The sequence below is a fragment of the Plectropomus leopardus genome, chromosome 4 (genome assembly GCF_008729295.1).
Source record: "Plectropomus leopardus isolate mb chromosome 4, YSFRI_Pleo_2.0, whole genome shotgun sequence".
Lineage (NCBI taxonomy): Eukaryota > Metazoa > Chordata > Actinopteri > Perciformes > Serranidae > Plectropomus > Plectropomus leopardus.
In genome coordinates, this window is record NC_056466.1 from 24,111,715 (window position 1) to 24,133,739 (window position 22,025).

The 22,025-nt window shown below is 40.6% G+C and overlaps 2 protein-coding genes across 2 annotated transcripts in view; both read left to right on the forward strand.

Annotated features, from left to right (window-relative positions):
* The first annotated feature begins 3,627 nt into the window (after nucleotides 1-3,627).
* On the forward strand, nucleotides 3,628-8,978 carry dusp5 (dual specificity phosphatase 5). The gene is made up of 4 exons (XM_042485615.1): nucleotides 3,628-4,088; nucleotides 5,037-5,176; nucleotides 5,902-6,121; nucleotides 8,212-8,978. The coding sequence occupies exons 1-4, from the start codon at nucleotides 3,725-3,727 to the stop codon at nucleotides 8,610-8,612; spliced, it is 1,125 nt and encodes a 374-aa protein (XP_042341549.1). The 5' UTR covers nucleotides 3,628-3,724; the 3' UTR covers nucleotides 8,613-8,978.
* A 1,489-nt stretch (nucleotides 8,979-10,467) lies between these two features.
* The window catches only part of smc3 (structural maintenance of chromosomes 3), a 32,996-nt gene continuing 21,438 nt past the window's right edge, over nucleotides 10,468-22,025 (forward strand). The window contains exons 1-14 of the mRNA XM_042485023.1: nucleotides 10,468-10,650; nucleotides 11,921-11,996; nucleotides 13,565-13,603; nucleotides 13,709-13,776; nucleotides 14,062-14,133; nucleotides 15,202-15,281; nucleotides 15,375-15,453; nucleotides 15,723-15,840; nucleotides 16,028-16,203; nucleotides 16,444-16,524; nucleotides 17,154-17,318; nucleotides 19,213-19,334; nucleotides 19,620-19,833; nucleotides 20,532-20,635. Of these exons, the coding sequence (XP_042340957.1) occupies nucleotides 10,636-10,650; nucleotides 11,921-11,996; nucleotides 13,565-13,603; nucleotides 13,709-13,776; nucleotides 14,062-14,133; nucleotides 15,202-15,281; nucleotides 15,375-15,453; nucleotides 15,723-15,840; nucleotides 16,028-16,203; nucleotides 16,444-16,524; nucleotides 17,154-17,318; nucleotides 19,213-19,334; nucleotides 19,620-19,833; nucleotides 20,532-20,635 (1,409 nt within the window). The 5' untranslated portion in view covers nucleotides 10,468-10,635. The remainder of the gene's footprint in view (nucleotides 10,651-11,920; nucleotides 11,997-13,564; nucleotides 13,604-13,708; nucleotides 13,777-14,061; nucleotides 14,134-15,201; nucleotides 15,282-15,374; nucleotides 15,454-15,722; nucleotides 15,841-16,027; nucleotides 16,204-16,443; nucleotides 16,525-17,153; nucleotides 17,319-19,212; nucleotides 19,335-19,619; nucleotides 19,834-20,531; nucleotides 20,636-22,025) is intronic.

Genomic DNA, 22,025 nt, shown 5'->3' on the forward strand with positions numbered 1-22,025 from the left:
GCAGGATTGCGGCTGGCTTAAATGTTGCCTGCCTGCTTCCTAAATATATTAGCGATACCACAGAGTCAGTGACATACTGAGGCGATCGTGTCAGAGAGACGTGCATGTGCTCAAAGCATTGATGTGAGAGTGAGGTGGAAGGAGAGGGAGAGATGGACAGACACAGAGGAGAGAAAAAGAGAGAAAGAGGAAAAGAGGGGAAATAGTGGAGATAAAAATTAAACACTTGAGCTTGTTTATCTGGCTCGTCTGGGTCTGCTGTTGTTATTTACAGCTGACACTAACAAACCCCGTAATGAAATGAGGCCTCGGAAACGGATGGTGGGCCTCCCCGCTCATCAACCATGATGTCACAAGCCCAGATTAGACTGGACCATATGGCACGCTGCCTGCTGTCCCTCTAATCCTCAGCCGCCATCCAGGCATCTCTCCACCCAGCCCCAACCCCAACCCATCCCATTCATCTTTCAGTCCATCCATCCATCCATCCATCCATCCATCCATCTGCCTCTTTTTTCAGCCAGTCACAGGCAGGCAGCCACACAGCACCACATGCAGAGTCCTCTCTCTGAATTATACTGTCAAGGCCTTGAGGGCAATCTATTGTTTTGTTTTTGTTTTGTTTTTGTCTGGTTTTTATTCATCTGTCTGTCACTGTGTTTGTCTCGCTGTTTGTCCATTTGTCACATTTCTATTCTGTTGATCAGTGCGCCTCTCTCTCTCTCTCTCTCTCTCTCTGTGTTTTGCTCTTACTGTTCCCACGCATTCATGCAGCAGACACAACATGATGTAACAAATATTTGTTGGATTTGTTTCACCAAAGAGGCTTTCAGTGTGTCTTGTTTACACCATGTATAGGCTATATTTGAAGCTTGGCTCAGTCTTTGAACCTTGGGTTTTTGCTGGGTGGGAGACTCATAAAACAAAAAAAGATTTCAGTATATTAAGGATGTAATGGGTCAGAGATTCACATTATCTAATTAGCTAGTACTCCCAGAAGCAACTATAATGGCTGTGAGTGGCTGTTACAAGAAATATGATTCTCCTCAGACTGATGAGAATAATTTGTTTTAAATGTGCTTTTTGGTTGAAAATTTTCTTAATGAATGATAACTGCTGAATACACATGACTGTGTGCGTTCTCTCTCTTTACAATCTTCTCTAAGTATGATGTGGAGTAAATTGGTTTCAGCTGGATCCATATCTAAATCCAAAACACAAACACACATGCAAACAGAACCCACACACAGTCCCCAGCTGCATGTTAGGATTGATTGCACATCATGTGAGTGCATGCAGTGTGACGTTTAAACCAGTTAATTCATTGGGGGGATTAGGCTTACATGCTGAGGGATATAAGGCGGGTTCACTGGGCTATACATGGGACTGAGCGGAAGTCAGAGGTTGCTTTTGTCAGCTACTTGTTGTCCAGCTACTGAGCTCTCCTTGAAAGTCTCCACATTACTGAGTACTACATAGAAGATTATTTGTTAGTATCGCCTTAACACAAAGTTACCTTTGGGGATTTACAGCACAATGGATGTGGTACTCACTGATGAGTTACAGTGATAATATGTGAGCCTACATCATTGTAAATTTTATTTTTTGCATGGCCTTTGGGTCTCTGTGTGTTATTTATTTCCCTTATATCACCTTAATATTACCCTGTGTCCCCCAACAGTGTGTGTTTTTGTGTGCATGCTACACATTAAAGAGCTTATGCATACGGTATGTGACCGTACCCACCGTTTTACATTAGGACTGAAACAATTCGTTGATTATTGTAATCAGTTAAATGATGGATCACTAATCAGCAGCTATTTGTAATAATTTAAGGAGCTGTTAAATTCAGAGCATATCTATGGTTCAGAGGTTGTCTGTACATGGCTCTCAACATGGAGGTGGATGAGCTGGCAGCTAGGAGCTAACAGTGCTAACCGCAGCAACAGTGCTGACAGAGCTAACAGTCTTAGCATCGGAGTGTTGTGCCGTGTTCACAGGCTACAATTCCTTTTCAATGGAAGCTGGCATGATGTGCAGATTTTCTCAGATTATAATGTTTAAAAGTAAGTTAGGTTTGGATTTTAGGCTGCTGGTTGAATCATGCAGGACGACCATTGCTCAACCCAACTTAGTTTTAGCAAGGTGCTCGAAACATCAAAAACTCCAAACTTGTAGAAAAGATTTCCGCACACCCACATCTTTGTAGCGTTTCTCATTATTCTGAGTTTAACTTAATTCATTGCAGTACTCCATTCATAGAAAACTACAATTCCCAAAGCGTGGAGCTTCTACCACCAGGGTTGTGCACAGGTGTATTACACTCTGCCAGGGATTAGACTGAGACTGGTTACTTTTACCTACCTGTTCACTGTCCATTCATGTATGCCCTGATGCTCAGAGTGAAGTGAGACACAGCATAGATGGAAGTGTGCGGAAATCTTTTTTACAAGGCTGCTGGTTGGATAAAAAAGACATTTGAAGAAGTCATAATGGGGAATTTTTTACTATCCTCTGACCAGGGTTCTTGCAGATCCTTAAAAAGTCTTAAACAATTTCCCTCACAGGATTAATAAAGTATATCTATTCTATTCTATTCCATTCTAAAGGGCCTAGAATTTATTCATATAAAAATAAGACCTTTAGTGTCATAATAATGATTTGAATTAATCCTGAAAATGTCTTAAAAATGCTCAGACATGGGAAGTAGGATTTAACAAGTGTTTTTCTTTCTCTGACATTGCATTGCAAAATTTAAACAAAAATAGTAACATCTATTTTTTGTTAAATAATTTAATAAATTCATTTTCTTAACTCATTATGATGGTAATCAAAAAAGTGGAATCTTGCATGCAGAGCCAACACAAAATTTGCCAAGATAGCCAGACGGAAATGCCAGATAGTTCCCCACTTTTGTTGGAAAACCAAAAAGAAACTTTTATGATAATATAATTATATTAATATATTAATTATCTTCCATTTTCCACTGTTGAAAAGGTTGGGGTTTTTTTTAGCATTTGCATTGGACAAGAAATGTTTGATGTTAAAATAAACATTTGGGCCAATAAAATTGAAAAAATAAATGAATAAAAAAAGTTCATTTTGGTCCTAAACAAAATTCAATTGGCATTAAAAAGCCTTTAAAAAATAAGTTACTGCTATTATGAAAATATTCACCAGATGAATTAGAAATTTAAAAAAAAAAAAAATGGCTACTGTTGTAGCCCTATTTCATATAGTATCTATCCTAAAATACCTCCGTTTGTGTAGGTGTGTATTCTTCATTTTTCATCTGAAATAGCTTGTCTAGCCTATATTACAGGGTTTTAAGTAAATACAACTCTGGTTGTATGTGAAGAAGCTGAAATTGAAAGGGCAGGTGTAGGTGCTGGTAGAGGACGCACAGTGAGTAATAGTTGAATCAAACGCACACACACGCAGTAGCAGTAGTAGGGCTTTTATTTACCAGCACCCGGGGGCGGAGTCACAGCCCAGTCATAGATGTGGGCGGGTTTTTTTCTGTGATCACACCTCGCCGGTGTCCATACATGGTTCGTGACGTCACCCGCCGGAGGTCCCATTCACTTAAAACTGATGGGCCGGAATCCCCTTGGAGGACATGTAGGCACAGACGCGCGCGGGACTCCTCGCTCGCCCGTATCGTTCAGGAGTTAATCCATCTGAATTCTTTAGGCAATAATAAACAACTCCTACAGGCGTCAAAATGAAAGTCTCCAGCATAGACTGCCGGCGTCTGAGGAAAATCATCAGGAAGGAGTGCGGGAGCTGCCTTATTGTGGATTGCCGACCTTATCTTTCATTCACGAACTCCAACATTAAAGGCTCTGTCAATGTCAATCTCAACTCCGTGGTGGTCCGGAGGTCGCGAGGAGGGCCGGTGCCTCTGCAGTTTGTCATCCCGGATGAGAGGTCCCTGCTTCGGCTTCGGGAGGGAAGCATATCGGCTATCGTAGCTCTGGATGACCGGACGTCCCACTGGCAAAAACTGAAAAAGGACAGTGTAGCACAAATAGTAATAAACACTCTGTCTCATCTGGCGAGCGGGGCAAACATCTGTTTCCTGAAAGGTGAGAGTTAGTTTTTAATTCAGTAAGGGGAAAATTAAGGGAGTTTGACTACCCTAATTGTTTTTTCAAGAATAGCATAGTTGTAAGAAAGCCAGTATTTACAGCCTCAACAGTTTTGTATTATATTATGATTTATTTATTTCTCAAAATAAGGCTTTTTTTTAAAATCAGTCTGTGTTGTTTAGGGATTAGGCTAAACTTCAGCTGGTGTTGCCTCTGTCTATAGTTTTTGCCCCTAAAATCTAAAAGTAGAAGATTATCTCTCGTTTATTAATTAAAATCTTCACAAACATTTATTTTGGACACAAAGAAATTATTGTCCACTTTTTTTTTGTCGGAGATCTCCTCCTTGGTCCCTATTTTTAAGGACAAGCTCATAGGTCATTTTATATTTGTATTATAGTTTAAATGTATTTCTATTTTACCTAAAAATACACATACGATAAATTTAAGGCCAAGTCACATTTCTTCTATTATCCCTCTCGCTCGTGTTGAAAGCAGCTACATTTTTCTCTCACTTCTTGGAGAGATAAATGTCCTGCGTGCGTCAACGGAGCCGATGAGTCAGTGCGAGAGAAACGCAGGCAAATTGGTGGTACCATGACTTTCATTGATTAAAATAAAGAAATAAATACAATTCAATCCCATCTGAATCATTTATTTTAGCTAAATAAAACGGGGCTGTGTTGAGACGCATCCATTTCCGTCTATCACCTCTGCGTCCTCAGGATGTCGTCCTAAAAGGATTACCGGTCTTTCAACCGCAGGCTCCTGTAATTAATTAGGCGTTTATAATCAGGTTATAAATGTTATAATCCGCTGCTAAGACATGTTTCATAAACTCTGGCATTTCACAAGATGTGTGTGTGTGTTAAGGGTGTAAAGGCAGCATTATTCTAAGCTTATTTATTACAGTGTGTGCTCATGGTTTTACCCTCTTTCTCTCAGGAGGATACGAGAACTTCCACTCTCAATACCCTGAACTTTGCACTGAGGTGAAAACCATTGACCAGAGCGGAACTGAAACCGAGAAAAGAGTCAGCAGCCACACTGAGAAGCTTTCTCACCACAAACCAGATTATGATCAGGTATGGAAACACCCTTTTTTTTTTTTTTTTTTTTTTTTTTTACAATACAGCAGTTCCCTCTCTCCCACACAGGGCACACATGCACTGACAGCTTCTTTATTTTTAACTTATAAAAAATAAACCCCTCACACACATCCAAGCCCTGCTGACATCAGAGAGTTTATATTTGGCATCAGCCCATCAAAACGTTTTTTCAACATACATATGATATTCTCTGACCTTCACTGCTCCCCCTCCAGTCGTCTCATTTTTGGCACGAAAAAAGAGGAGAGACCACTTGGTGATGTCCAGCTGACATCAGGATACCCCATAGAGAAAAACGCTCTTTTATCTCTGACCTTTCCTCCATCTCCTCCACTGCCCAAAAGGAAAGCATGTGGCTGCTTCACATCTCAGAGAGCAGTCTTTATTGTGTCTGGTTGACATAGTGGGTTATTTAACTTAATGGTTTACATAATAGGGGGAATTCAATTCGTCCAGCTGCATGCATCCATGTGCGTTTTGTCTGCAGATGAACGTAATGTTCTGCTCTGCGGCTTATTGGGCAAACAGGTGTTTGGATGTTGTGGCTTGGACCATTTTCTCAGGGGTGGATTATGGATTAAAGCAGATGCAGCACGATGTGGGGTCCAGTGTTATGTCTTGTTAGGTGGCCGTGAAATTATGTATATTCTAGTCTTTATCTACATGTACTCACGTTTACTTTTTTCCCCTCATCCTCTCAGGGTAAACCTGTAGAGATCCTGCCTTTCCTCTACCTCGGTAGTGCCTACCACGCCTCCAGACAGGACTATCTCAGCGACCTTCACATCACAGCCTTGCTCAACGTGTCGCGCAGGGACATGCAGCCGGCAAAGGGCCACTATGACTACAAGTGGATCCCAGTGGAGGACAGCCACATGGCCGACATCAGCTCCCACTTCCAGGAGGCCATAGAGTTTATTGGTGAGTTGAAGGGAATGAACTCCTTGTACGGGGTGCAGCTCTTTAACTATTTTTTGACAGACAGGGGTGTTGCTCTCAAAGGTTCGTGTCTGAATCTGAATTTTAAAAAGCCACTTGGCTCAATGTTCAAAATAGTTCAGTAGGAAGGGGAATAAATACACCGTCACCAAGATGGAGCCTTTTCCTGGAACACCAACTTCTGTGTATTTATAGTGCCACATCACCCTAAGGAGTCTCAGAACTGCCCAGGCTGCGTTAGAAAGACACCTAAACATAGTTGTGTTTATTTTTGAGTCTTCAAATAAGCCACCTGTGTTGCTCACCTGCTATCATTCACAAATAGAGGCCTATAAGAAACCCAGCGGTAATCAGTTTAACTTGATCGCCTGCCTCCAATCCCCCACCAACATATCCAGCCAGCCTGCTTTCATTCAGGATTTGCGAACTTCCCCCGTTGCCTTCCGACCTCCCTCCCTCCTTCCCCCGCGTCTTTACTTGAAAAAGACGCTCCTATGCCGTCATCGCCTCCCAGGCCTAATCTCCGTGGCTTACTTTACCGGGTGTGGCCATTCAGTGTGACAACTGGGTGAGCTGTCCGTGTTTAGTAATGGCCGGGTGGAAGAGGTTGGGGGCTGACACACACACACACACACACTACACACACAGTTGTTTATGATGGCTGGGTGGAGGATAAATGCCAGCTGACTGACACATAATGAGAAAGCATAGCTGTTGTTTGCCTGCAGGTGGAAATCATTGGCGGACCTGAGGGGCAGCGGGGTAGTGAATGTGTTACAGAGGAAGAGAGAGTGTGTGGGAGAGGTGCTGGATAATAACAGCAGCAGCAGCAGCAAAAGATGTACATAATGTGCTGGTGACTATTTATAGCCAGGCATAACCAAGGACAAAGCTAACCCACGAGCAGCTTGGCTGACCGGTATTGGGTGGCTGCTATTGTTGGTATTGTGCATTGTTTGGGGATGCAGCCTACATTTAGGGTGCCTTTGTGTAAGTCTATTATTACATAAGTCCGCAAATTGTTCCAGGAGCAGGTTTAGCCTACATTCAGAGAGAGGGCCACCGAAATTCATCAACCATGCCAAGCGATTAGAAATGCAGTGCACACAAATAATCAGCGAGCTGCAGCTGGGCCCCAAATGGAAATCAATCTCCAATCAGAAACCCCTTCCGACACTGGTGACTGATGTACAGTCAGGGGAGGAGATGATAAATATTATTGACCCACTGCTGCCGTCACTTTTCACCCCACCATCCTCCACTCCAGATGGGATGTTCATGATTCATTCATGTGGTTTATTGAGGACCATGGCTGTCAGAAATCATTCCCCCTGCAGTGGCTCTCGGGACCAGACAGAAGTGGCCCTCAATGTTTCTGTTTAACACAGAAAGAGATGTGTAGGTGTCTGCAGAGGCTTCATTGAACTAAGTGTCTGTAGGTAGATTGAAATTACACATGCGACAGACAGAAAAGGAGACGTGTAGGTGTTTGCAGTAGTTCTAGGAACAAGCAAAAATCTTGAAATGTGTCGTGAGTGACACTAACACAGATGACAGAGAGTGGATTTTCGTGTGGGCTATAGAACACAGATATGTGTGTAGGAGTGCTGCGGCTCTAAATTCGAACACGCGGTGAACTCTGCAGCAGCAGCACCCAGCGCCTCCACAGCAGTGAAGGAGAAAGAGAGGCTCATGTAGGCTACAGCTGCTCTCTGACTCACAAGTGTCTGTGCGTGCACGACTGAAACTGGTTCAAAATGTGTGTGTGTGTTAGAGAGAGAAACTAGATGGATGTGTAGAAAAGTGTTGGCTTAATTAGCGAGTGGGAGAAAGGAGTGGGCAGTGATTACACAGTTAAAATGTGATTTTTCATTTGTTATTATTCAATGTTTAAAACTCCCCGTTGATTCATTCTAACCTCTCCGCCTCATAACTTGACCCTAAAAATATCAATTACAGACACACACAAACAGAACAAAAAAGCAAAACCCGGCAACACCCGTATTTTTAAAATCTGCCTCCATCTCGCTGCAGATCAATAATATCGTCTTGTCCCCTTCTTATCCTTCCAGATCACGTGAAGCAATCAGGGGGGAAAGTTCTGGTCCATTGCGAAGCAGGCATCTCCCGCTCACCTACTATCTGCATGGCCTACATCATGAGGACACAGCAGCTGCGGCTGGATGCGGCCTTCGACATCATCAAGCAGCGCCGGGCAGTCATCTCACCCAATTTCAGCTTCATGGGTCAGCTGCTGCAGTTTGAGTCCGAGGTCCTCTCCACAGCCCCGGCTCATGCCACCACACCCGAACCAGCCACACCTTGCGCCCCGGAGTCCGCCTCCTTTTTTGCCAACGATTTCACCTTTAACACCAAAAACTTTGAGCCATCTGTGTTCACCCTCCCTACCTCTTGCCTGCAGTCCCCGGTCCACCACCAGTTCAAACTGAGCCCAATAACTGCACTGCCTTAAAATGAACTGTGACTGCTTGTAGTCTTACTTGAAAATAAAAGAAAATTAATGCTCTCTGTTTGCCTGGTGTTGAAACCAGCAGAGCAGATAGACAGAAACAGAAAGATAATTGTATGAGTTCATGGGACTTGAGGCCCATGAAGACTCTGGGCTACTGACATTGATGCTGTTTTCCTGTCTTCTGAACTGCTGTGATGAAACAACACAGCACAGTGATAAACTGCAATATACATGCCTTAGGTTGATATTGTGATTTATGCCTATTCACAAATACAGTCAGGCATTTAAACCTAATTTATTTGAAAATTACAGTCTGTCTGATTTTTTTCAATAATGTGGATGTTAATATGTGTTTAATAAATGTTTTCACCATGAAAATGAAACTGTTTGCATTGTGTTTGTAGTGGTATTTGACAGGTGTAACTAAGAGGTCAAATGGGGCTTGACTTTTTCCAAGTCATTTACTGCAGGCCTAACGAAATGACAGAAAAAATTGATGAGTGCATTTACTTGCATAGTAATGTCCTGTTCATGAGCCTTATTCTGATTTAGATCTTATTCAGGATATGATGTTTACATGAAACACAAGAAACCTGGTTACTCATATCAGTGAAGGCGTGATCTTAATAGTATCCAGGTTTCTGATCATCTATTTGCAGTTGATCTCTCAACATTTCAGTCACAAAACCAGAATAAGGTGTTTACATGCCCCCATGTCCTGGTTTCTATTAACTGCGAATAATATGGATTCTAAAAAGCAGAATGTGATAATTAGGCCTACATTTGCAAAACAAAACACTGGGATACTTAAAGAACCGGATCGTTATGAGGATACTGGTGGGCATGCAAACGCAATTAGATGGCTCATTAGATCATTGATATTCAACTTACAGCCTGCGGGCAAAAGTCTCGCGCTTGATAGGGTGCCGGGTGGATCACCAATCATTTTCTTATGCACAGTGATCAAATCTAAATCACACTTGGATCTTATTTTAAACTTCAAATGTTGGCAGGGTGCCAGGATGCATTAAAAAGCATAACATTTGAGGTTGTTTATCAAAAAACAGTGCAAGAGGAGAATCTCCAGACCCCCACCAATTATTTAAGTATTAATAATAAATTTTTGTTTATTAACTGGCCACTGGCCTTATGACATTTTGCAAAAGTGGCCCCCACATACAGCAAGATGGGTATCTGCCCTAGACAGTAAAATCTGACAGGACAGGCCTGCAGAGGAGGCAAACAGTGACACCTGCAGTGACTGTTGGCCTTTATGGGCAGATTTAAATAATCAGCATTGCTTCCATTCATAGTTATGATCTGATTGTATGTCTAGATTCTTCTTCTCATCAATAAGTGTAACCCAATGCAACCTAGTCAAACTATTCACGAGAGGTTGTGCACAAATGAAAAGCAGCTAAAAGTAAAGAATTTCAGTCGAAATTACCACTTGAAATAGAGTAAAGTTCTGGTTTGTGTAGAATGAATAAAAAAAAATAGTAGCCGGATTATCAATAAACGCCGGTTTTTGTCTATTACAGGGTTTGTCTCTACTTGGCCGTCGTTTGTACTCAGTGTTATCAACTCTTTTCAGTCTTTGGCGCCTTGCAGACAGACAGCTAGACTGTACCAACTGTACAAATAGGGAGTTAAGTACATAAAAACGTGGCCATCCTGTTATTTCCGTACAAACATCAAAGACTTGATATTAAATATATTGAACTCGCAAATATGTTAATATGTTATTGTGTAATTACGTCTAATTTATCTCACTAACACAAATCTTTTAGTAAGTGTTTATTGCTACAACCCTGTTTTCACAAAATGTTATGGTCCGGTCTTTCCCGCCCCCTCCGCCATTTTCCATGTTATTCTTCTCCGCCTGTGTTCCACCAATTTTAAATACATTCATTTGTAATATATTTGTTCAGTTTGGGTGTTTTAATTCCTGGCTTCTCCAGTTCCGCAGACGGGGGGAGCTTATCTCCAATTTCAGCCAAGGAGACGCCCTGTTTAGACAGCCATGTACATCAAACAGGTAAGCTAACGACACCGGACTTGTGCGTGCTGCCGACTCTCACTGGCCTAATGTTGACCAGGCTGTCTTAACGTTACTCCACTGAATGGTTGTGCCACCGCGGTTTGCACACAGGTTAAATTGAAATGCAGAGCAATGCAAAATCACCACATACACCTCAGATACTAACCGGTAGCTTGTGAATGTTATCTAGAGCAACCTGTGTGTATCTAAAGAGGAACAGCCCGTCCCCCTTTCCTAGGATGCTAAGCTAACAGCTAACGTGAGGTTAGCGGATTTGTCGCTTTTGTATTAATGTTGCACCAGACTATATATACGTGCATGTAATCATTCGTAGATGTGAGCTTGGACAGTACTGTGGTCGTTATTTTATGGTATATCTTGTCGGTACGCGTGTTAACTTGTTAACACCTTGAATGAAAACTAGCCCATACAGTTAGCTGACAGCGAAGGCCTTGTTGGGAACCGTGCCTCGCTTATGATGCATTTGATGCTGCCGTGAGCACAAAGTTTAGTTCAGTTTTTATGGCACATGCACATGTATAGAAAAGTCTGAACTTAAACAAAAGAAGTTATTTCACTGCAGCAGAGTTTAGAAGTCAAAAATGGCTTATGAAGGATGAAATGACTAATTTCATTCATAAAATGTGAAAATAAAGATTGCATAACTGATCAGAGTTTCAAGACCTAGTAATGTTACAAAGTTGATTAAAAATATACAAATGTCAAAAGGTTTGTATTTACAAAGGGAAATGCATTATAAATGAATCAATGAAGTGCCAGCCACCAGCCAAATGCTGGTAAAATAAACAAGTGGCTGCTAGATTTGCTTCATCACCACCACAAAAAATAACGGTTATGTATAAAGTGGCTGAAAGAAATTGACAGGTGGACAAAAAAGTTACTTTCCAACCCTGAAGTGCTACAAGTCTTTACAAATTAGAGTCCTTTTTAAGATGTTTTTTTTTTTTTTAAAAATAATGATGTCAATATTGATTGTGGTAATGGAAGTAGGTTGTACTAATGACCAATAATGATCAAGGGAAGTCCGACAATACAGAAGATTAAAGATCAAAACACTAAAGTTATAGCTGTTCAGTCTATCTGGACATTATAGAAAGTGAGTGTTAGTAATATTGCTGTGTTCAGGAGTTTTTCATGGCCTGCCAGCACAGTCCTATGACTTGACTTTCTATAGGTTATAGTATGTGGTTATTGTTTTCCGTAGTGGGACGTGGTTATGTTCACTGGTCTCTGGGTTCTTGTGTAGGTCATCATCCAGGGGTTCCGAAGTTACAGGGACCAGACCGTGGTAGACCCGTTCAGTCCAAAGCACAATGTCATCGGTTAGTATGTGCTCAACTTCTCTCTTATTTTCTTTCTGTATTGCATTTTGTCAACACTCTACACCAATCAGCCACAACATTAACCCCCTGATATCACAACAAATTGGTGGAATGTCAGATCAAAAATATGTAAGGCAATGAACAACTTCAAGAGAAATAAACAAAAATTAGGAAGGATTTTGTAGAGTTAAAAGAAAATTACCTGAAAAATAGCACACACATAAAGAAAAGCAAAATGGTAATTAAAAGAAAAACAAGGGAATGGCTTGAAAGAAAGTGCTAAAAAATATATATTTTTATATGAACTCTAATAAATAATTCCTAATTTTTAAAAAAAAAAAAAAAAAAATATATTTTCTGTTGCTCATTCTCCTTTTCTGTCATTTAAATGTATTATTATTATATAATTTTCAGTTCATTTTCTTGTCAGCTTTTCCCTTTTTGCAATGTTTTGGATATCTCTTGCCAAGAAAGGCACATGTTGCCTTTTTAGCTGAACTTTCTATAGAAATCCCACCATTTTGCTCAAGTTTCAAAGGTTTAAACGCTAGTAAAAGGCATCTGAACGTAACACAAGAAACTGAAGTTGATAAAGGTTTCAAAAGGTAAAAACCGCTGATAGGTGAAGTGAATAAAATTGATCATTTTGTTACAATGCAATGTTTTGCTGGGAATCCTTGGATCCTGGCATTCATGCGGATGCCACCTGACACACTCCACCCCCTCAAGCACCATTACACACCAAGTGCACCCCCTCATGGCAGTGGTACTCCACTATGGCAGTGGCCCCCCTAGCAGGACAATAAACCATGCCACATCACAAAACCTGCTGAGAAATGGCCTGTTGAACATACAAGGAGTTCAAGACCTCCAAATTTCTCAGATTCTAATCTGATGAAGCATCCGTGGAACGTGCCAGTAGCCCACCGCACAACACGCAGGACTCAAAGGATTCGCCACAGACACCCTGGTGCCCAGATACCAAAGGACACCCCTCAGGGGTCCTGTGTCCATGTGTGTACAGGTCAGAGCTAAATCCAATCCAAGTATGTCCCACCATGGATCAGGGGTACCTCTGGGGTACCGGCACGTCCCACAGATGCTCGATCAAATTTGGATCTTGGGGGTTTTTGAGGCCAGTTGATGTCTTGAGCTTTTTTTTCACATTGCTCTGGCCATTCCTGAACAATTGTTGTGGTGTAGCATGGTGCATTGGGGGAGCAGCGGTTCTGCCATTGGGGAGTGCCGTTGCCATGAGGGGGGCACTCGGACCTGCAGCAGTGTTGGGGTGGATTGAGTGTGTCGGGTGGCATCTTCATGAACGTCAGAACCCAAGGTTTCCCAGCACAACTTTGCAGTGTAACAAGATGACCAATGTTATTCACTTAACTCGCCAGTGGTTTTAATGTTTTGGCTGATCCGTGTATGCACGTGAGTGTGAGGGGATTTACTTTCAATTAAGGAACCTACATAAGTTGCCAGACCCAAACTGGTGACTTGTCCTTGCGGTTGGTTATTTACATGTGTCACCATGTCCTCATTTTGTGTGTTTTTCTTGTCTGTTACAGTTGGAAGAAATGGGTCAGGAAAAAGTAACTTTTTCTATGGTATGTCTGCCTCGGTGAATTTTTACCAAACAGCAGTCAACATTTCCTCTTCTGCGAAGTTATTTTGTTGATGTGTAAAACTGTTGCTCCTCCCTGCTTTTTTAGCCATCCAGTTTGTGCTCAGCGATGAGTTCAGCCACCTGCGACCTGAACAGCGCCTGGCCCTGCTCCATGTAAGTTCAGGCAAATGTCAGATTCCAACTACTGTTGTGAAAATAGCTGTGTGACACAGTGTTTCTGTAGAAATGTCTTGTTTTTACATGCTTAATCTAACTAAAGCTTGTGTAACTTCCTAATAATCCGTGGATTACAGAAGTCGTTATAGGATGTGTTGCATTTTTGTTAAAATATAATGTTCAGTGGGAGATTGAAACACAATGGGAAACACATTTTATCATTCAAACCTATTTATAAAGATGTACATTTAATCATTCTGTTTTCCTCTTCTGTCACTGTAGGAGGGAACTGGTCCTCGTGTCATTTCGGCTTTTGTGGAGATTATATTTGACAACTCTGACAACAGGCTGCCGGTAAGAATGGCAAACGTTTCACATTGACCCTCTCACTGTAATCACACGCACACTGATGAGTTTGAGGTCTGCTGGTATCTTGGCATATCAACTGGATTGGGCAATGTAAGTTTAAATTCGGGATGGGCATTTTGATTAATTTCCATATCAGAGTACTCTCGTTCAGTTAATATCAAGTGCTTGCAAAAAATCTAACATAAGAATAGGGATTGAAATGAACACTCAAACAAAAATCCAGTTAGATTTGGTCTACCTTTTTGCGCTGCACATACTCTGTAGAAAAGCTATGATACAAAAGTTTAACGTTACATAGCTTGCTCTGCACATTGATTTTGACTATTTTGTTGAAATTTCTGCAAACATCACTTGTTATTTTTACTGTATGAATCTGTGCAGTTATTCATGGATAGCAGTTACATCAATGCATCTCACGAAAAAACGGACATCCAAATAAAAATTTTGACATCCAAATAGAGTACTCAAGTACTCATGCCCATTTGTATTTTAAATGTGCATATTGTTATATGTCTAATTAATTTTTTTACTGCTGATGTTTGGCAGATTGTGAAATTGATAATGTTGTGTATAGCACTTGTGCTAACTTAACTGTAGCATAAAAAGTATGACACTTAACTACCAAATTAGATACAGAATAAAAGAAAAGCTTGGAAGACAGGTATTTTAATCCATTTCACCCTGCATTTGTACCGGTACGTGTCAAGATCTACATCCGTACATGAAGTAAAAGTACCACATCTTTGCATCACCTGTAGAATAACTTTTCTCAGCATCCTCAGTCCAGGCCACCTGTGGAAGTGGTGTATTTTCGCTGTGTTATGTTATTGAGTTCACACTGAACTTTCTCCGTAAATTGCAGACAACTGCCATGACCACTGATTGTAGTCACGCTGCCTCCAGAACACACAGTGCTTATTTTTTCTGATAATGATGTTTGCGCCGCTCTAGAAATCTGAAGATTGCAGCCTGGTAACACCGTGACGTAACCATCCAATTCTGCCACTATGTGTGACTCTTCTCTTTACCCGTGATAACTGTGTCTCTCGCCAGATTGACAAAGAGGAAGTCTCCCTCCGCCGTGTCATTGGCGCAAAAAAGGACCAGTACTTCTTAGACAAGAAGATGGTGACGTAAGTATTTCTGTGGATGGGCTGTCCAATTACACACGGGAAACTCTGTGAATCCATGTAATCTCTTGTTTGATGGCGCTGTGATTGTTGCAGTAAGAATGACGTCATGAACCTTCTGGAGAGTGCCGGCTTCTCCCGCAGTAACCCTTACTACATCGTCAAGCAGGGAAAGGTGAGAAAGGAGTGGGAGCCAATCTAACACTTGTTTTAGACATACTAGTTTGTTTTTTAGTGTTGTGTAACACATTGAACTATTTCAGCAGCTCTGTAAGAGAGGGCCAGCTGTACTTGGCTGATTGTTTTGGCCTGTTCATCGTCAGCTGGTTTTTAATGATTTGTGTTAAAAACCGAAACCAACATCTGCTAAAATGCATTTTGAATTTATAATGGAAGAGTGTAGGGTGGTCCATCTCACAGGTTATGTCATTTTTTTTAATGCAGATCAACCAAATGGCCACAGCACCCGATTCCCAGCGTCTGAAGCTGCTGAGAGAGGTGGCAGGGACACGTGTGTACGATGAACGCAAAGAAGAGAGCATTTCTCTCATGAAGGAGACGGGTAAAAGCTTCTTAACTTTATTGTCTCATAAACTGACATAAATTATTATTATTGTAATGTTTTTAAAGTTGCTACTACACAGCATTCAACGCTAAGTGATCACTTGTTTAAAAAAAAAAAGACCCAGAAAACTAATTGTACAGTTGGTTTACATTTCTAAAAACAACTTCTCGTGTTTGTTTGGTAGAGGGTAAGCGAGAGAAGATCAATGAGCTGCTGAAGTACATCGAGGAGCGTCTGCACACCCTGGAAGATGAGAAGGAGGAGCTGGCTCAGTACCAGAAATGGGACAAGATGAGAAGAGCCCTGGAGTACACCATCTACAACCAGGAGCTGAACGAAACCCGTGCCAAACTGGATGAGGTAAAAAAAATAATATATATATGTACAGTGTGTTTACAGAGTAAGAGACTGAACATGTTACACTTTGTGATTGATCTGTTTTGGTGCTGCCCATCATTCAGAATGTATAGAAAAAAATGTTTTTTGCTTAAATACAAATGAATGCAAAAATCAAGTAATCACTGTGCACCAAAAAAAAAAGTTTTTTCCTCTGTTGTGTCCAGCCGTAGTACCACAACTTTCTGTTTGGCTTTCTTCCAGCTGTCTTCCAAGAGAGAAACCTGCGGAGACAAATCCAGACAGCTTCGTGATGCTCAGCAAGATGCTAGAGACAAAGTAGAGGTAAAGAATCTCACCGTGCAGAAGTATTAATAACTGGAGTTAAGGATGGTTTAAAATAAACATGGTAGTTATCATCACAGCATTATCTCTAAATAAGGAGTCACAATATTTAGTAAATTATTCAAAATCACATCCAATTCAGTGTTTGTATTTATCCAATTATTTTAAATCCAGAAATCATTTTTGGAAACAAGATTACTCTGACTTATCTCCCACTGTGACAGATTTTAGCAAAATTTAACTTAGTCATCATGCAAATATGGTTGTGAATCAGTGTATCACTGTGGGAATTTTGTCAGGATGTGATTTTAATGAAGAGATAAATGATGTCACTGAACGTAAATCAATCCAACATTTTTGCTGTATTAGAAACACAGAATACAGAAACTTTTCAACAGTTTTAGTCTTTGTTTATATGTTCTGTTGTAACCCTGCCACCAAATAAAAACATAGATGGTTAATTGAACTCATTTTTAAAGACTTCCGTGTCCAGCTCTCCTGACAGTATGTGGCCTTGGTAAATATATGGATAGTCTATTAATCACCGAAGAGGAAGTAAGTTGTTGGATTTGCACTCCTTTGAATTAAATCTCACAGCCTGTTTCTTTAATTTGGCTCCCTTTCTGTAGGAGACGGAGCGTGTTGTGCGAGAGCTGAAGTCTAAGATCTCTGCCATGAAGGAGGAGAGAGAGCAGCTTTCGGCAGAGCGCCAGGAGCAGATCAAGCAGAGGACCAAGCTCGAGCTGAAGGCCAAGGACCTGCAGGACGAGCTGGCAGGCAACAGCGAACAGAGGGTACGGAAGCCTCCCATCTGCGTCACTCTGCACACGTGATGCTGCACCAACAATACCCCACCCGCCCCCCACCCCCTCTACCCTGCACCATCACTGTATGTAGAGTAGGATGGTCATCATTTTCCTTTTTCACCCACTCAACTCGTCCTTTACTGGTTGGAAAGATAGGAACTAGTGCATGATTGCTGTCTGTTTTGAGAACACCGCCCTCACAATTTGGTAGATTTTTGTCATCATGCAATTTATAAAAGAGAAGTAGGATTACCAGAGCCAAAATTATATCTTTATATTTTTTTTGTTTACTGTTAAATCCTAAGTTGAGAATAGCAAAAGAAGCAGTTTTTGAAAATTATAACCAGTAAATGTTTAATTCTACTGATAATTCATTTACAACATAATCAGCTAATCAAAAGCAGTTTAGCCAAATGTATAGAGTTGAAAGTTTTAGCTCTGAATCTTACAGAAGAACATTTGTTGGTCCCATAGTGAATTAAGAAACCAAAACAGAGGAAGATCCAGCCTGTGTATCAGACTCTTTGCCATCAGCTCCACTATACATCATTCCTGGCATGAGGTTGTGTGTACTGAGCTGGCATGAGTCACTCTCCATATGGCCGTGCGTTCAGTGTGTGTTTGTGTGCACGTGTGTGAGTATGAAGACGATAATCATACATAACGGCTTTACTGGCTCAGTCTGTGTGTGACCCATGATGGGTCCCAGGCAGCATGCTGGCTGTTGGTTGGATTAAGCCCACCTGGCTACGGCTGGCAGAGCATCAGCCAAAAGTTACTGGAGCAAAATGAAAAGCAAGGGAAGCAGAACTGCGTCACTAGCTGCTGATGGTTCTGGTTTGAGACGGCGTTGACACACGGGGGGAAAGTCGAGGTTTTCATACTTTTAGGATGACGACCCACACAGAAAGATCCGTCTGTTGGGGAGATCTGTGCGAACGCAAAGATTCCCAACGAAGGTGGAGGAGAAAGATTTTCAGAATGATATTTAAATCTTGATTATTTTTCCAGAATGGTAACTTATTTTTACAAGTACTTACCTGTGTATTTGCTTTGTGTTTCCTGAAGACACAACATGTTATTAGTCTTTGAATATTGCGTGTAGATTTAGAGTAGATTGTAGTTCCTTGTAGTATTCTTGTTTTTTTATTACTTGTGCATTGTTCCTGCTGTCATGAAATTCCTGGAAACATGACAAAAGTAGAAAAACTGTTTCAAAACCTGGAAATGGTTTCAAAATAATAGATTGTTTTGGAATGCGTTTTAATAGAGATCGGCTTGGCTATAGTTTCAATTATATTTTCAAAACATGTCTAACATTATATGAAATATGTTGAGTCAAAAATCTAGTGCTGGTTAAGTAATGCTGGTTTACAGAAACCACCAGTGACAGTGATGGTAATTGAGAAATCATGATAATTCATTATGGTATTTATTACAATTTACCTTTGCTCTGTATTTATATCTATCCTGTGTCATAAAATAGACTGAAATTGTACAGGACTTGTTCTCAGCTTTTGCTGTCAGGAGATAATTGTAGGCTATTTATTACATTATAGAAATTATATTATAGTGATTCAGCCTCAAGCCAAATATGAATATTGCATCTGAGCAGCATCTGAATTATTTCCTTTAGTATTTGTTAGCATTATTTGGAGCACACAAATTGTGCAAAATCTCTAATTTGTCCAAATGTTTACATTTTTGGAGTGAGATATGGTGACAGGAGCAAATGTACCAAAGATACATGGATAAAATGTAAAAAGAAATATCAGTACTTTTTAAAATCCTCTTTCTGTCAAGTTTCTGTTTCTTACCTTCTCACCTTTACACTCTGCATTGTGAACATTTGTTGTAAAATTGTCCCTCCTTGCTCTCCCAGAAACGCCTGCTGAAGGAGCGTCAGAAGCTGCTGGAAAAAATCGAGGAGAAGCAGAAAGAGCTGCAGGAGACTGAACCCAAATTTAACATGGTGAAGGAGAAAGAGGAGCGGGGCATATCCAGGTAGGGATGACTCATCCTCAAATGGCCCCTCGAGCGGCTGATGGCCAGGTACAACTCGATGAGTCAGTCATCACACTTTGAATACATTTGGATAGCAGAGGTCAAGGGGTGGATGCACATGAGATATTTGAGGATTTTCGCACAAAGTAATTTAATTCAGGTGTGCTACGAACATTTGGGATCCTAAATTGAAGGAAGGTGACCCAGAGAAAACAGTTTTTGGACCTCTCTTTCCTAACTAGTCACACCTATACTCCTTTTAAAAACTCTTGTGCTTTCTTTAAGGCTGGCCCAGGCTACGCAGGAGAGGACTGACCTGTACGCCAAGCAGGGCCGTGGAAGCCAGTTCACCTCCAAGGAAGAGAGGGACAAGTGGATCAAGAAGGAGTTAAAGTCTCTGGACCAGGCCATCAATGACAAAAAGAGGCAGATCGCAGCCATCCACAAAGACCTGGAGGACACAGAGACCAACAAGGAGAAGAACCTCGAGCAGTACAACGTATGTTCTTCCTGTTTAAACATGATGACAATGTGATGACCTTTTCATTTAAAGAAAAAAAAACCTGATTACTGTTGTGATTTTTAATCTTGATTAACTGAAGTTTATTCACATTGTCTCCCATAGAGCTGTAAATATTTGGTTTATTTCAAAGGAACTTTTATATGCTCCTGTATGCAGGGTTTCCGGTGAATCCTCAACAAGTCCTAAAAGGCATTAACTGAATTAATCTAAAAATAAGACCTTAATTACATTTGACTTGATCTTTCAAGTCTTAAAAATGCTAGTTGGAAGTAGGACACTATGAATATTTTCAAAACATTTGCCTCTTGCAGGACAGCAGACATTAAAAAAAAACATTTCGTATTTTTTTTTTTTCAATATTTAAAATATATTGTCTGACTTTGTATTCTGACATGTTACAATAAACATTTGGTTAAAATTGTCCCTAACCCTGAATAGTTAATGCCAGTTTATGTTTTTCCTGCGATTGTGGTTATTTTAAAATCGGTCATAAATTGAATTCTGAGTGGCATTAAAATGTCTCTGAAAGTCTTTAATCTAACTCGCCTTCAGCTCTAGGAACCCTGTGTATAATCTATGTGTCATGTAACTTCTGGCAAAAGCTTCCTGTAGTTTTAATCTAACCTCCTGACAGATAAGTCTATCTCACCAACTCTCAACTTGTCTCTCTTTAGAAACTCGATCAAGATCTGAATGAGGTCAAAACCCGCGTGGAGGAACTCGACAAAAAGTATTATGAGGTTAAGAACAGGAAGGATGAGCTGCAGAGCGAAAGAAAGTAAGAACCTTGTGTTTCTCTGTATCTTCTCTTTGTCCTCCTGTTTTGGACTTAAACTGCTTTTTTTATTTTAATGTTTTGTTGTGCAGTTTCACAAAGTACTGCATCACTTGATTTGGATGAATCTTTCATGTGTCACTTCCCTTAAGCCAGCATGCTGTTTTCTTCTTGGCAACCCTCAGTTACATGCCAGAGTATTGTCTGCTGTGAGTGTCAACGGGACTCCTCTGTCCAGTGAGACCGTGAGGTTTATTTATATAACGGAGAGGATGATGCCTTGGGCCTCCGCGGTCAGACACCTTTTTGCTTTTAAAAGCTCCTCCAAGGTGGATGAATTGTGTTGTTGGTTAGTAGTGAAAACGTTTTCCAGACAGCTGCTCCCCTGCTTCTTGAAACACAACAAAGGAAAACTGTGTTTTTTAATTTAGGTTAAAAAAAAAAAAAAGGTTAGGACCTTTTTTTTTTAACATTAAATTTCATTAAATGAAATAACAGGCCCTCAGTATCTCCATCACTAAATGAAACAGATTTCATGAATATGTTTGTGGGATATTGAATCCTCTCTCCAGTTCACTGTGATCCATTGTTAAGGTGCAGCAGGTGAAAAGGCAGCACAATGGCATCTTTGATAGAAGGATCACAACACACAGACCCCACAGCTGCAAGCTATTAGTAGTGTGTGATCTAAAAATATCAACAAATGACAAAAACACCCTAATTAAACAAGACAGACTGCTCTGGCACCTTTATCGTTTTATTTAATAAATTTGATTCTGTAACAAGAATTCTAGTACTTTATGCCTCACTTGAGAATAGAAAAAAAAAATCAAAATTATTTTGAATAATGTCAAAATCAAGGGGGTGAATGCTCTTGTAATGCACTTAATATTGCATACATGCATATAATGAATCCACAGATATGAACAAGGAATTGTGTTGTTACTGTGTTGCTTCATATTCAGGAAGATAAATACCTCTCAAACATAAAATCAACCTTAGTTTTTCTTTCTTGAGATTTTTTTTACTAGGGCTGGGCGATATGCCAAAAAAATATTCAATATTTTGAGATTGTATTTTGAGACACAATATGTCTCTTGCCACTGAAATTTCCTCTAAGCTACTGTAAGCCCAAAAGTATTACATGAAAAATAATCAATGTAAGCAGAACCTCTGATGCTTTTATTTTGAGGCACCCAGCTCATCTCGGGCCCAAAATTTTGTTGTTTTTGTTGTGTCCTTAAAGTTTCCTGACGACAGGTGTTGTCAGCAGCCTGCAGAATGTTAAACCGTTAAGTGGTGCCGTGAAATGTGATTGATTCACTGCGAGCTGGAAACAAACAAACAGCTCTCCAGTTCATTTATTAATAATATTTTCAAGTCACATTGGTGC

Bases quoted from the DNA above. Each gene is read 5' to 3' on its own strand.
- dusp5 (XM_042485615.1), top strand. From the start codon at position 3,725: ATGAAAGTCTCCAGCATAGACTGCCGGCGTCTGAGGAAAATCATCAGG. The intron at 4,089-5,036 runs GTGAGAGTTAGT...TCTTTCTCTCAG, and splicing joins AAACATCTGTTTCCTGAAAG to GAGGATACGAGAACTTCCAC. The intron at 5,177-5,901 runs GTATGGAAACAC...TCATCCTCTCAG, and splicing joins ACAAACCAGATTATGATCAG to GGTAAACCTGTAGAGATCCT.